The sequence below is a fragment of the Diabrotica undecimpunctata genome, chromosome 9 (assembly GCF_040954645.1).
Source record: "Diabrotica undecimpunctata isolate CICGRU chromosome 9, icDiaUnde3, whole genome shotgun sequence".
Classification (NCBI taxonomy): Eukaryota; Metazoa; Arthropoda; class Insecta; order Coleoptera; family Chrysomelidae; genus Diabrotica; species Diabrotica undecimpunctata.
Genome location: NC_092811.1, coordinates 108,255,207 through 108,271,435, shown reverse-complemented (window position 1 = coordinate 108,271,435; position 16,229 = coordinate 108,255,207). Strand labels below are relative to the sequence as shown.

Here is a 16,229-nt window from a genome sequence, read left to right as displayed (position 1 = left end):
ACTTTATAGGCAAAGATAAATTAACAAAGTGGAAAAAACATTGTCCACCGAAGAATGTAAGAACACGCAGTACAGTACCAATATATTTGTACGATTTCCAGCTATAAAAGAATTTGTTAAAACTCAATCAACACTTATTGACATCTGGAATTGCATTTTTGACGAAGAAATGCTAAATCTGGTTATTGACTGTACAAATATAAACATTGAGAGTGTTACAAATGATGACAAAGAGATGCGAAAGCTAACGACATTGCCAAAATCAAAGCCCTAATTGGCCTTCTTTATCTTGCTGGTATTAAAAAAGCAAACCACATGAATTTAGAGGATCTCTGGAGAACAGATGGCACTAGTATTAAAACTTTTCGGCTTGTAATGAGTAAGCCTAGATTTCAATTTCTTTTGCAGTTTCTGCGATTTGATAATATTCACACAAGAAATGTAAGAATACAAGTTGGCTCTAATACGAGCATTTCTAGAAAAATTTAACAGTAACATTAAAAAATGCTATTCTCATTCTGCTTATGTTACTATTGCCAAGAAACTAGAAGCTTTTCGAGGAAAATGCAGTTTCAGGCAGTACATTCCTAGCAAACTGAATAAATATGGCATAAAAATGTTTGCTATTTTCGAAGTCAAACAGTTCTATACCAGCCACTTATAATTAAACGGAATTGTCAGAAAACAACTAAATGGCCCTTTTCAAGTTAGTACAGCGACGCAAGACGTAGTAGAAAGACTTTGTGAATATATTTATGGGAGTAATAATAATGTTACTCTGGATAATTGGTTTTGTAGTGTCCCTCTAGCTGATAGCCTTAAATCAAAAAAATTAAGTTTAGTGGGTACAATTCGAAAAAATAGAAAAACAGTTGCCATTAGAATTTGTACAAAATAATGACCGGTGCAATGGCTCTTCAATGTTTGGTTTTTACGACGAAATCACGTCGTTTCTACGAGGAAACGTTCTACTCATCTCTACAATGCACCATGGAGATGATCTATCTATCTAATTAGCCTTCTTCGGTCCATCTTTGGACATAGGCCTTCCCAATATTTTTCCATTCTTCTCTCTCTCATTCATGTCTGTCGCTACAGTAATCCACCTAGAGCCCACGTGCTACTTGATATCATCTGCCCATCTCATTTGGGCCCTTCCTCTAAGAGGATAATTCTCTAATTCCTATAAGAATTTTGTTCCATCGGTCTTCTTTTTGTCTTATATTGTGTCCGGCAAATCTGCATTTCAATTTTGCAACTTCTTGTCTAACATCCCTCACTTTTTTTTCTCTCTTATCCACTCGTTTCTCTTTTTATCCATTAGTCTTATGTGCAACATTTGTCTTTCCATTGCTCTTTGGGTTTTTATAATTTTGTCCATGTTTGCTTTTGTAAATGTCCACGTTTGGGAACCATAAGTGAGAACAGGGAGTACGCATTGATTGTATACTTTGGTCTTAAAATGCTTAAAATCTTTTGTTTTTAAGAATGTAGCTTAGTTTGCCAAATGCCGCTCATGCCAGTGTATCTCGTCTTTTTATCTCTGCTGTTTGGTTTTCTTTGTTAAGTTTTATAGTTTGACCCAGATATATATATATATATGTATATATATATATATATATATATATGTATATATATATATATATATATATAATCCTGAACTTGTTCTATTTCATCTTGTCCGATCCTCATTGTGATGTCTCCATCTGTATTTGTTATGATTTTGGTCTTGCTGTAATTCATATTAAGGCCTATCTTTCCAGATTCTACGTCCAGTTCTTTCACCATTTCAAATAATTCTTCTTTTTTATCGGTTATCAATGCGATGTCATCAGCGTACCTTAGATGGTTCAAGCGTTATCCACAATGTTTTATACCTTTTTCTTCCCATTCTAATCTTTTAAAAATATCTTCCAGAGCCTGATTGAAAAGTTTCGGTGATATTGTGTCACCCTGTCTCACGCCTTTATTTATTTGTATTGATTTTGTTCCTTCATATACTTTAATTGTTGTTTTGGCTTCCTTGTATATATTGGCTATTAGTTCCGTATATCTGTGGTCAATTCTGCTGTTAATCAAAGAACTTTTCACTGCCCAATATTCGACACTGTCGAAATCCTTTTCGAAATCTATGAACGCTATATAGGTATAGAGGAATGTGGTATTCATTTGCTCGTTCTAAGCATTTTCATACTTAGTAAATGGTCACTTGTGCTGAATTCCTTTCTAAAACCAGCTTGTTCTTTCGGCTGGTATCCGTCGAATTTTGTCGTCAATCTATTGGTTAAAATTTTTGTTAGGAGTTTATACATTACATTGAGGAGTGTTATAGGACGGTAGTTTTTTATATCTGCTTTATCCCCTTTCTTGTGTAGGATAATGGTTACGGATTCCTTCCAGTTGTTTGGGATTCTTTTTTCTTTTAATATCTTGTTAAAAAGGAAATGTAGAGTATAAATTACCACTTTTCCACCATATTTCAGCAACTCTGCAGTTATTCCATCTTTTCCAGGCGATTTGTTGTTTTTCATTTCTTTCAATGCCTTCTTTATATCTGATTTGCTTATTTCTGGCTGTAGCTCTGAGTTGACATTTTTTATTTTAGCCTTAAGTTGATTTTTAATTTCTTCCTTCGGTGGTTCCTTTTTGTTTTATATAATTCTGAGTAGAAATGGTGGATTATATTTATGATGTCATCTTTAATGTTTGTTTCTACTCCGTTCACATCTTTTATTTTGTTTATTTCACACTTACCTAATTTCGGTCTTTAGCATTGCATATATTTGTTGTTCTGTATTGCTTCTTCTATTTGTATTTATTGTTCTTTTCTTTTATCATTCTGCTTATTGTTTTATTGATATCTACATATTCTATAGATTTCTTTTTGACTTCTTCGTTCAGCTTCCTTCTTTTATCCATAAGCTTCTTTGTTTCTGTTGATATATAGTTGTTCTTTTTTAGATCCTTTTTTGCTATTTCTTTTCCTGATGTAATCATCGTTGCTGTAAGTATGTTGTCTATTTCGTCTATATCTTTATCATCACTGTCTAATTTTTGGGTAAGTTGTTCTTTTAATAGGTCTTTGTCTCTTTATATTGCCCTAGTTTGTTTCTATCTACGAGATCCCAGTTTCTAATTATTTTTCTTTTCATTTCATAGTTACTTGGAGATGATATTGATTGTAATTAAATATAACTGCGCCCGTGTCACAAAACGATGGCCTATGGTCCTTTTTTTAGTTTGTTGAATGTAGTAGGGTAGGAATAAACTCTTTTGTAGTTTATACTAGTCTAAATGAAGAATCTAAAACACCACGTTAAGAATTTTTACTGCAACTCTACTGTTTGTGATTGGTGGAAAAATAGGAAAACAAAATATTATTGCCAAATATTCACAAAATATCTGTATTTGGAACATGTTATACCATATTCAATAATTTTTTTTTAATTTCCAAATTTTTTGTATATATTAATAATGGATCACTATGAAAACTACCTAACTTTTCATTAAAGTATTATATTGTTGGAACAAACGCATATCTACAAAATTATATGATCATATATTCAGTAAATCAGATAATTGTACACAATTTTCAAAAAAAAAAAATTAAAAAATATTACTGATCCATATTTGTGGACCTGGTCTTGTGCACCGTGTGCGAGTATTTGATTACAGAAAATTGGCGCGAGTAACGGAAGTGTTACGATAAATATCATGACCTACAAAACTGTAAATATATTATGACTAATTCTGTTTTTGTTGTAGAAATTTCGGCGAAGGATCTAGACCCAAATTATGATGAATCATCCGACTCGAGGTTGCCAGGTAGGCCGAATAAAGACCGGTCATTCGCCGTCATTCTCGAATAACAGGATTTTATATTTATAGAGGAATTTTGTTATGAAGAGGGTGAGTTAATATCTGAAGACCCACGCCCGCGATTTTAATTGTAGCGTTCGTATAAAATAAATTATGTATTATTAGTGGTTAATAAACTTATATTATAATATAATAAATTAATATATAAACTAATATAAATTATCGTGCTTTTTAAAAAATTAAAATAAGAACAATATAATAAGAATCTTTTAATAAAGATATTATAAATTAAATAAAGACATAGCAGTTAAATAAATTCACAACAGAAGGTTAACTTTTTTATTAACATACTGATATCCAACTCGATTTAGCCTTGGATTGGCGTATGGAAATGCCAATAAGGAAGATTTTATTTACAATTTGTGGTTGTTTTAAAATACACAACTTTTGATCTATCTCTCTGGATTTTTTAAAAAGTTATTCAGGATTTTCTTCTTATAAATTGTATTTACTTATACTTCACTATCCAATCTAGTATATACAGGGTGAGTTTGTAGGGCCACATGGATCGATAATTCCATTATGTTACATAATACCCAAAAAAGTTATTTAGAAAAAATGTAGACAATGGTATTCTCCAGGCTTGGAGAATATGCCGAATTCTACAGGGTGATTAATAACTATGTGGGAAAGTAAACATACAATTTGGGATGTTGTATCATTAGAAACGATAAATTTGTCAGAAAAAATAGAACAGCTGATGCTTAAATGAATATGTTCCCTTACCTCAGGCACTGGCGGCGGATACTCCATCTCTTTTCTCAAAGTGTCCGGCGAAATATGGTCACTTAACGAAGATGTCGAAGTGGAAATAGAAGTTGTAAAGACTAAGCAATCTTGTTGAGCACTTTGTATCGCAGAGTCTAGCTCCTCTGCCAAGGCAGTGATTTCGAATAGGCGTTCTGAAATCGCTTCAACTGCTATTTCATTCTTTGCTACAGAGTCGCTAACGTCTTGAAGTTCTTCTTCGGTTTTCGAAGATGGGGAACACAGCAATCTGAAATGATTATTGTTTTTACAGTAGTTGAAGATATTAAACTAATGTTTATATATACTATTATTATATTATTATTATATATACACATTGTGTCTAATGAACTAACAGTATATTATCAGAATGTTAGAGGAATTAGAACTAAGCTTGGTGCTCTTGAAGAAAGTGCTGCTACAACTGACTATGATGTGCTTATATTTACTGAGTCGTGGTTGTGTGATGGTATTAGTAGTGACGAATTGGGACTTTTAGATTTTAATATATATATCGAAAGGACCGCTCTCCATTAACTAGTGTTAAAGAAATTGGAGGGGGTGTCCTTATTGCAGTTAAAAAATGTTACTCATCGGTCTATTCTATTACCACATGTTCACTTGGAGGAACTGTTTGTCGAATTTTGCACTCTGAATCAATGCTATATACTTGGTATAGTTTATCTTCCGCCTAATTCAGCCTTAATATGCTATGAGAATCATTATATTAGTATAGAATCTGTCTGTAACAATTTTCCTGAACACAAGTTCATTCTAACAGGAGACTACAATCTGCCAAACAGCAAATGGTACCATGATGAAAGAGGTGTCTTTAGTAATAATACTAACACTGCTACTGATACTTTAGTTGATACTTTTGCATTTCATAACCTATTTCAGCTCAATCAAATCACAAATTGCAACGGAGTTTTACTTGACCTAGTTTTTGCAAATGATAATGAAAATGTAACAGTTGAAATTGCTAACGATTACTTATTGCCTTGTGATCGTTATCAATTTCTTTAGCTATAAAAGATAATATGCCCGAGCTTCAATATAATAGTTTTGCCTTCAATTTAAGGAGAGGAGACTATGTTGCTCTTAATATGTATGTTGGATGAATAATGACCTAAAATCATTAATATTTAGGAAAAAAATTGCTCACAATATAACAAATTCTTGGGACGATTATCTACTTTTCTCTTCCTTGAGAACCAAATGCAAAGAACTAAGCAGGTCATGTCATGAAATTTATATAAGTCAAACTGAATCTAGAATTAGTTCAAACGTAAAGCACTTTTGGAATTTTGTTAACAGCAAACGCAAAAATAATGGCCTACCAAACACAATGTTTTTTGGAAACACAATGCTTAATAATGGCGCGGATATCGTTAATAGCTTTGCGCAATGCTTTCAAAATATTTACAGAGCAAATGATGATGATTTAATACAGGCCATCTTAGAGTATGAGAAAACAGTGAGTCTAAATTCTTGTAATGTATCTATTGAAATCATATTTGAAAAATTAGCCAATTTAGACATTTATAAGAGCTCTGGACCAGATGGAATTCCACCCATACTATTAAAAAAATGTAGATGTACTTTAACCCATCCCTTATATTTTCTGTTTTCTCATTCACTTGATTCAGGTATTTGTCCAAGTTTGTGGAAATCTAGTTTTATTGTTCCTATTCATAAATCAGGTGAGAGGAGTAACATAGCTAACTACAGACTAATAAGCATTCTTTCTTCTATTCCTAAAATACTAGAGAGTATAATATGTGACTCTATTAAAACACCTTTATGCAATGTACTAATTGAAGAGCAACATGGTTTTCTTTCAGGTAGATCAACTTCTACAAATATTTTACTTTTCACGCAATACATATCTGATGCTTTGGAAAGGAGACTACAGGTGGATGCTATTTATACAGATTTCTCCAAAGCATTTGACACTGTGAATCATAAATTGTTGTGTAACAAGCTTAAAACTATTGGATTTACAGGCAATCTGTATAACTGGTTATGTAGTTACCTAACTAGCAGAATACAACTTGTTAAAATTAAACACTTTCAATCTAGTGAGATCTCCGTAACATCTGGTGTTCCACAAGGAAGCCACTTAGGGCCTTTTCTTTTTAATATATTTGTTAATGACATTAAATCTCAAATTAACTCTAAATTTTTGCTATTTGCTGATGATTTAAAAATCTATAGAATTATCGAAGACGTCTCAGATTGTGAAAAACTCCAAATTGATATTAACAAAATTATGGCATGGTGCAATTGGAACCAAATGAGCATTAATGTTGGAAAATGTCACTTTATTAGTTTCTGTAGAAGAATTAACAACCTCTCTTATAATTACAAATTAGCTGAAGAACCACTGAAGGCTGTCTCAACTGTAAGAGATCTAGGTGTTCAATTAGATTCCAAACTAAATTTTTGCGCTCATTTTGATTATGTGAATAACCAGGCATTTGAAATGTTAGGCTTCATTACTAGAACCTCTAGATGTTTGCATAACATTAATTCTATCAGACTGATTTACATTTCCCTAGTTAGATCTGTTCTTGAGTATTGCTCAGTCGTTTGGTCACCCACTTATGAAGTCCATATAGCCAAGCTTGAAAAAGTCCAAAATAAATTCATTAGGTATTTAAGTTTTAAATTACACAAACCTTTAAGCGACCATTCCTACTCAGAAATTAGAAATACATTAAACCTTCCTAGGCTATCTTCCAGACGGATGTATGCTGATGTTTCGTTTCTTCATAAACTACTGAATTCAAAAATTAATTGCAATGATCTACTGTCTCTAATTGACTTAAATGTTCCCTCTAGAGTTACTAGAACATCTCATAATTTTGCAATTAAATTTCATCGCTCTAACTTTGGTAGGCATTCTCCACTGAGTAGAATCATTTTAAATCAAAATAGAATAGACTTTGATTTGTTGCTGTGCGCTTCGGAAAATGTCTGTAGAATGTGTTTAAAAAAAAATTTTGTAATTTTATGTGATTTATATTTGCTATGTGCTTTATATAATTTTAATATTTGTTTTTTTTCTATATAGCTGCATCGCCAATTATTTTCATACATATTTACTATATCTTTATAATTATTGTATCACTAGATAATACTTGTAATACTTTGTGTATATATTAAATTGGGTGGTATCCCGTTAATAAATAAATAAATAAATGTTAAATGTATTGTTCTGAAGCTATTTTCTTGTGGTATATTCATACAATTCACTATTAGGCCGAAATACGTATAAGCGGATACACAGACGCACTATACGTTAAATCAAATCTTAACTGTATTTTCCTTTTTATTCCGATTTACTCTGTACGAGTACTAGAAACCAATTCGCTAGGATTTTTGCTTAGTTGAGGAGATATGTCGTGGAATGCAAATTTTAGATTCCCCATGTCTCTAATAACATCTTTAACAACGTCTGTTTTGCCTTGCAATTTTTAGAAGGCACAGATTAAAGCAAAAATCTGAATTTGGTTTCGAAAATTAGTTTACGTATTTTATATCAGATGTCGCTATTTGCGTCCATTCGAAGCCATGTTAGAGTTGCTTCCTAAGACAGAATAGATTTATTTTCACGTTCAGAGGTCTATTAGGCCGAAATACGTATAAGCGGATACACAGACGCACTATACGTGAAATCAAATCTTAACTGTCTTTTCCTTTTTACAATTTACTATGTTTACTCGGAATTAACCATAATTTTAGTTTGACGTTTCAAATTCCACATGTTTGTGTGGGTTGGTTTTCTGTAAACTTTGGTTTCATACCTAGTAGAAGCTGAAACGTCAAAAACCAATATACCTATAAAATTAACATTAATTGTAATTTTCATTACAATCAATTGTGGTTTAATCCCATATAAACTAATATTTAAATTAGATATGATATCCCAAGAAAACAGTTTCAGAACCTCATAATATTTGGGTTGTAACTGTTTATGTCATATTAATTTTTGTTTTTGTTTTAGATTGTGTGAAGGTTCCACAAATATCCATGGTTTCTTAATTATTGGTAAGTATCAAAAACTACTTACTAAAGTCTGACAAATATTAAATGAAACTATAAATAAAAAATCACGCGCCGTAAGTGGTCAAATGTAACCGAAATCACGTGCTTACCTCGGAAAGATATACACAAAGGCACCTGGAAATCACCAAGGTAGACTTACAGCAAAAATAATAGATCATGTTATTGTACTCTAGTCGCTGATTGTAGAACTTTCGCTTGCAATTAGATTTATCAGAACTAATAATATATTAAAATATTCTTTGCTTATTTTCACAGCTTAATATGTCTATTTAAGGAATATTATCATTATACATTATATAGATTATCGTCATACACATTAGACACTATTTTTTTAGCTTCAAGTCATAACTATTTGCGAGAACTTTTCACATTTATACTTTCCTTGCTACTACTAGGTTCTTCCATTTTTATTTAATTAAACAATATTTATCAAAAGCAATATATCGTTAAACACAAAGGCACCTGTATACTTCTAACACACAATGTACTTATAACTCTGAGAAAACTAAATATATACTGACTACATATGCACCCTTTCTCCGCTACTGACACGCTTCTACACTTTTGCGATTGCTAAAAGATACGAAAAACTCAACTGATCACGCTCATTAGTCATTTCACTTATTATTTGCAAGACTATAGTAAAATGAAAATGGAAGCTGTAAGTCCATATATCTCTACGAAGCTGGGATTGATAATTTTCTATGTGTATGTGAACGATTGTTATACATTTTATAGTTTTTTAAAAGAATGCCTTAACATAAAACTATAAAACAAATCTCATAAAACAAGTTGATAAATGATAAAATATAGAATTAATGGCAATATTATCTGGCACATGTGACACTAATAATGTGCCAGTAAAATAAATAATTTGATCATGTCATCTTTGCTGGGAAAACAGTCAATCAAATTTTAATAACCGTAGCTTGCATGCATATCAAATTTCCTTGCATTAGTCTGATAGTCATTATATTATTTATATCCTGCCCTGTCCATGTGTGCTACCTTATTAAAACGTTAGTAAAGTTTGTTTAGCAGAATTAGTGCGTTCGTAAATATTATTAAATTTATCTGACTTGGCCCATTGTTAAGACCTTGTACCTCAGGTAAAACACTGTTACCTGAAACCGGGCCTTTTATACTATTATCGGTTAACCCAGGATGTTTATAGTGGGTGCTAATTGAAGTCAACCATTTACTGCTAAACAAACTTTAACTTATTTTTTCGATGAAAATAACTTGACCGATTGTTTACATTAGTTGGCCAATTACTAGGCTCTAATTTTTTATAAAATATGGTCGTGTATTGCATATAGATTATTTTATACGATTATACTCCAGCAAAGAAGTAGTGAAATGAGTCATACGCGTGATATCGTAAGTTATCGTATAATTTAGTTGTCCTTATGAGTTTTACCAATAAGCCTATCAGTAGCGGAGAATTTATTTTTTAGTAGATACTATTTTAATGGGAATAAGCCACAATTCAAGGTTAAAATAAGGTTATTAGAAGTTATTGATATTGACAAACATTAATTAATTTATTAATATTTTAAATTGATTGTTTGTCATTATTAATAACGTCCATAAATTTATTTTTGCCTTTATTGTGGCTTATTCTCCTTAAAATAGTATCTACGTTAAAATGCCACAAGAAAATGGCTTCAAAACAATATTTATTTTTTATTTAGCGTATGGCATATTAAGAGCGTAGGCGCAAAATTTCGGGCCAATGCTTTTTAAATGCATTCATTTTTTTCGAATCCTAAGAAAACTAATAAGAATTTTTGAAAGATTTAAACACATAATGAAAAAGATTACATTATTGCCGAGGGCCAAAAGTCACAAAAAACTTCTATAATGTTTATTTTAATAAATTACAGGGGTGAAAAAAAAGAGAAAATTTAGTGTGATTTTTAATTTTAAATATTGACTCAAAAAAACTTTTTGTTTATTCTAAGGGACATTCGGCCCTCGATAATAATGTAATCTTTCCTTCTTCGTTTAAATTAAAAAAAAAATACTTATTAGTTTTCTCAGGATTCGAAAAAAATGAATGCATTTAAAAAGCATTGGCCCGAAATTTGCGCCTACGCTCTTAAGAACACATAATTAAAAGCAATATTTTTATTAAAAGTATTACAAACGAACATCTAATATATCAATATAATCTGAACGATTTTCGGTCACATTCAGGAATTCCATCTTTTTAGTTTTCTTACTGTTCTGTCAATATATTACCCTCCTTATTTCTTCACTGCTTTTGTTGGAATTCTTTTTTGCTTTTCTTTAGTTTTTGGTAAAATTTTCTCGTCTCTATTGGCTTACTTAGATCTTGTAGTTCTTTGTTCATAGTTTCTCTCTTCTTTCTGCGGCGGATTTTTTTTCTTCCTTGCGTAGTTACTTATATTCCTCCTCTGCTTGTCGGGTTCTGTACCACTGTGGAATCATTAAATATACTCTGTTATTTCTCTCTATTATAATCTGATATTCTTCGTCACTACAGTCATTTGTTCTTGTTCTTCTTTGTTTACCTTTCTTGCCTAGTAATTCTTTAGCTGCTTCTTTCATGATGTTTCTGCATCTTTTCCACTCTTCATTTATGTTTTCATGTTTTAGTCAGTTTTCTAGTTTGATGTTTATATTTTGTTTATATTCTAAATTTTTGTTTATATTTTTAGGTCCTTCTACATTGTATCATTCATGTTTAGAACCTATTTCCTTTTTAAACGTTTATAATTCTTCTATTCTGGTTCTAAAAGTGGAAAATGCACTCATACGTGAAATAAACGCTTGTCTCGAAATTCACAAAGTCGTGTTACGGCAGCGAACGTGTTAAACGATATGTCAAATTCAATATTTACTTAATTCATTACAACAATAGTTTCTGCCCGAAACTCTAAAATTAGTTTGTGGTATAAAATCACTATTAGTTGATTAAATGTATTAAAAATATAATAATACACTATTGTCTTTAAAATGTGTTATGATTGTATTGGCAAAAGTTACGTTGTTAGTAATGAACTTGGCACAGTCTACCAAAGGCCAAAGCTAAACAAAACATTTGAAGAAACCTACAAACTTGACAGGTACACAAGAAAATAAACAATCTTTATTTAAAGGCAACTAAAAACTTGATACTGGATGTTTCTAAAATGATGATCTCCAAAATTATTTATTCACACGTTAGAAAATTCACTAATACTAAGGCATGAGTACCATTTTATAAAAACGTGTAAATATTCTATTCATAAAATATTTTCTGGGTTTGCGGAACCATTCCGTAACGTCAATATCTACCACTGCCCCTAAACTGAACCTACATTACTGTTTTAATGCACCGACTACATATTATTCACAGTATAAGAAGTGTGTATTAAAGCAGACCAAGCAGATTTTGACTTGGATGAATTGCATGGGGTCGAACATTGTCTTAAAAAAGGATAATACAAGTATATAAAAGTAAAAAGTGTCTAAATGACTTAATGAGACTAGTTAGACCTGTGATCGTTGAGATGTTTACTTCTTTACGTGTCGTCTCCTCCCAGAAGGTTGGTAACCATCATAGTCATTAAAATCTTCAATGTTGCTGCTCTGAACCGTTCTGTAGAAATGCAGTTGGACCAAGTTCTTAGACTTTTTAACCCGAAAACGTGTCTTCTACCGCAGCTTCTTCGTTCATGTATTTTCTTCTGCATGATCACCTGCAGTAATTCGAGTTCACCTCTCATAACACGGCAAAAATATTGCAACGTTCTAATTTTGATATTGTTTATGACTTCTTTTTATTTTGTTATTATTTCCAACACTACGTCGTTTGTAACTTTGTCCACCGAGCTTATTCTAAAAGTATTCTTCTATAAATTCACATTTTGAAAAATTCCAATCTACCGGTAATGTGTTTCTTTAGCCTACTCCATACAGCATCACAGATAACAAGTAACAACTCAAAAGTCTAACATTTAATCCGATCGACAAACCTCTGTTACACACATTTTTAATTTTGGTAAATGTATATCCTTCTTGAGTGGCATAGTGGCTCAGAAATACATACAACGTGAGATGACAGATCCATTTCAAATAACACAGGGATTAAAACAGGATGATGAGCTGGCACCAACATTGTTTAATTTAGCACTGGAATACGTAGTTAGAAAAACATTGGAAGATAGAAACAATACACGTATTAATAAATCACTCTAACTGGCGGTATATGCAGATTACATAAATATCACAAGAAGACCACAAAAAGAACAGGCGAAAATACACATACGGAATTTAAATCACAGACTAAAAAAATAGGTTTGCCACTAAACAAAAAAAAATAAAATCCTAGTACAAAGCCGATCGGAGAGGAAGGTAAGGTGCTGAGACGAATGCTAGGCCACAGATGGCGAATCAGATACAATTATGAAATATATATAAAGAACACCTTTATCTCAGTACGTTTGCCTCCAGCATCTTTAATGGGCAGGCCATGTATTTAGGACGAAAGAAAACAAGCTTCCAAAAAACTGCTGAATGCAAAAATGCAGAAGAGACCTATTGGGAGATCGAGAAAGAGATGGGAGGATAATGTGGATGAGAACGCAAGAAATCTCTTTGGCAGTGGATCGAGGAGGAGAATGGCTACAGATCGCAAAGGATAAAGAGGTTTGCTAAATGAGGCCAGAGTTCGAATTGGGCTCTAAAACTATAGGACAAAGTATGGTATCTTGCTTATCCAGTTCTTGATTTGATTTATTCAGTATAGTCGTTGTTGTCGTTAATTACTGATCCTAACATAAATTGAGTTTTTTTTTTGTATTCAGAGTTAGAACTCTGTTTTTACTATGTTATCTAATCGAAAGCTTAAGTATGAATAGTAATGAGATGGGAATTATTATAAACGCTAAAAAACGAAAGATATGCTAGTTACAAAATAGCTGAGATATTTTGCTGTCAGTACCGTATTATCAACAAATTTTAAATTGTTGATGAGTTGTTTGTTCACTTTTATTCATATTGTTTGTCCCTCTCCAGCGCTTCTTGGACAATTTCTTCTGAATATATATTAAAAAGGATAGCAACCTTGTATGAAACCTCTCCTTATTTAGATTTCATCCGAAAGCTCTTTTCTCTCCTTCGTTTCGGCTATTTGATTATAATAAAATTCGCTAATATTTCTAATGTCCTTCGTATCCAAATTCTTTCATTGGAGCCTTGTTATATCGTTATCAAAAGCTTTATTGTAGTTTAAATAACAGACGTGCAATGGTTAATTTATCTGCATGCATCTTTAGACCAACACATTCATGACAAATAAGACCCTCGTGTTCCAAGAGTTTTTCTGAAGCTAGATCTTCACAAATTAAGTATCTTTACTCTTTTAAATATCTTAAATTTAAGTGTCAATGCAATTAATACTATCATGAAAGCGTAGGGCAGTAGCAAGGTAATTTGCTATTTCCTGCATCTACTGCATACAAAGAAGGTAAGTCAGTTCTACCACTCAACCGACCATTATTAATCCCAGTCTTGCAAATTATAGATTTCAGAGGGATTGTTTAGATATGTTAAGATATGTATATAATTAGATATTGATTTATAAAATATATATATATATATATATATATATAATTAGATATGTATATCCTACATACATGTTTTGGTCTAAAAAATCTAGACTTCCAAGAAAAAATTTTATCCACTCATTTTATGGCGTTAGAGAACAACTACGCTGTAGTTGAAGATACTATGTTGGACACTTTTCTCTGCATTCCACAGTATATGAATGTGATATGTCCATTTTGCACATTTTACATATATTATTGCTAAACGAACAGTGTTCCCGTGATTAATCTAGGTTCAGTTTTCTTTAGCTCTGAGTAATATTTAGTAGCGAGCAGAAGGATTTTACATTAGTATTGGAAAAGGCTGGAAGAGGCTAAGCGGCTTTGAAAGTGTCGTTGGTATTTTTACTTATTTTGTTGTATATCACAGAATCACATTAAGTGTTTATCTCGTAGTAGATAATTTATACCAAGTTAAACGCCGCAGTCCTCTTTAGTCTTTTCTGCAGTGAGCACATCATATAAATTCAGCATTAATTTCTTCGACACAGTCTATATTTTTATGTAGTTCTGCATAACATAATATATAATAAGCTGGAGGAATATAACAACATAGACTCTGCCTGGGAGAATATAAAATTAACTTTGACAAGCTTATCAGATGAAATACCAGGATATAAAAAAACAGCAAAACAATGGTTCGCTGATGATTACCTGAAATCTATAGAAACAAGAAACATGAGTGGACGTTTCCACTAAAATCTGTCGGACAACAACACTGAAATGTAGATAAGACAACTAATAGAAAATAAAAAAAGGAGGAGTACCAGGACCAACTAATCAGAGATATATAAGAAAATCGGAAGAACAACAATGTAAGACAATTCTTTAAAGGAGTTTCAGGGATCAAGGCCGGGTACCAAGCAAGAACAGGAAACTTTCTTTAAAAAGACAGCGGAGAGCTTATTAGAAATCCTAAAACCTGGAAGGAATACTTTTGTCAACTGTTTAACGATAAATCTAGCGGAATACATCAAAGCTGGAAGTGCATACAGCTGATAAAACTTGGAGGAGATATATCACAACATATTTTCAACAATAATGTAACACATAACAAATTTTGTAACTTTTTAAAGGTTTTTACCCATATATCTAGTGGCTTGACTTATGTATACCTGGTAATAATACACTGATGATAGACTTTTTAGTCCGAAAACGTTATGTGATGTAGCCCTAAATGGTCTTTTTAATTATATATCTTTTCTGATAATGGATGAAATCATAAAGTTAAAAAAAGAAGAGGATATAGAATGGGATAAAAGAAAATAAGGATAATATGCTACGCAGACGACGCCATAATAACAGCCGAAAATGAAGATGACCTACAAAGATTAATTAAAGAATTCGAAGATACGGAGCTCAGATACAACATGGAGATCTCAACAGGGAAAACTAAAATGATAGTGATATCAGCGGAACCGAGACGATGTAAACTAGTCGTAAATAACAAAATAATAGGACAAGTGATGGAAACTGAATACTTGGGAATAAAACTGTCAACCTACGGAAAAGTGGAAGAAGAAGTACAAAAACAAGTGAACATGGCAAACAAAGCAGCAGGATGTCTCAACAACACAATCTGGAGAAACAAATATCTCACAACGGAAACAAAAACCAGGATATATAAATAAAAAATAAGACCGATAATGACGTACATAGCGGAAACCGAGATGTGGTATAGAGGAAATAAACGCGTGGACCAAAAGAAGAAAAGTGGAATGGAATCAACACATCGAAAGAATGACAGAAAATAGAATAGTACGAATAGCAAGAGACAAATCGCCAAATGGAAGAAGATCATTGGGGCGACCGAGGAAAATATGGTCAGACAACGTCAATTGAGGCTAAAAACCGAAGTAAAACAGGCATCAAGCCTATTTATAAAGTAGGAAGAAGAAGAAGGAGATCTTTTATAAA

General features: G+C 32.0%; 1 protein-coding gene across 1 annotated transcript in view; it reads right to left on the bottom strand.

The window, feature by feature from the left end:
* Nucleotides 1-16,229, bottom strand: part of LOC140451278 (uncharacterized) — an 862,244-nt gene that overhangs the window by 724,815 nt on the left and 121,200 nt on the right. Inside the window, 1 exon segment of the mRNA XM_072545021.1 lies at nt 4,606-4,876. Within this exon segment, the coding sequence (XP_072401122.1) occupies nt 4,606-4,876 (271 nt within the window).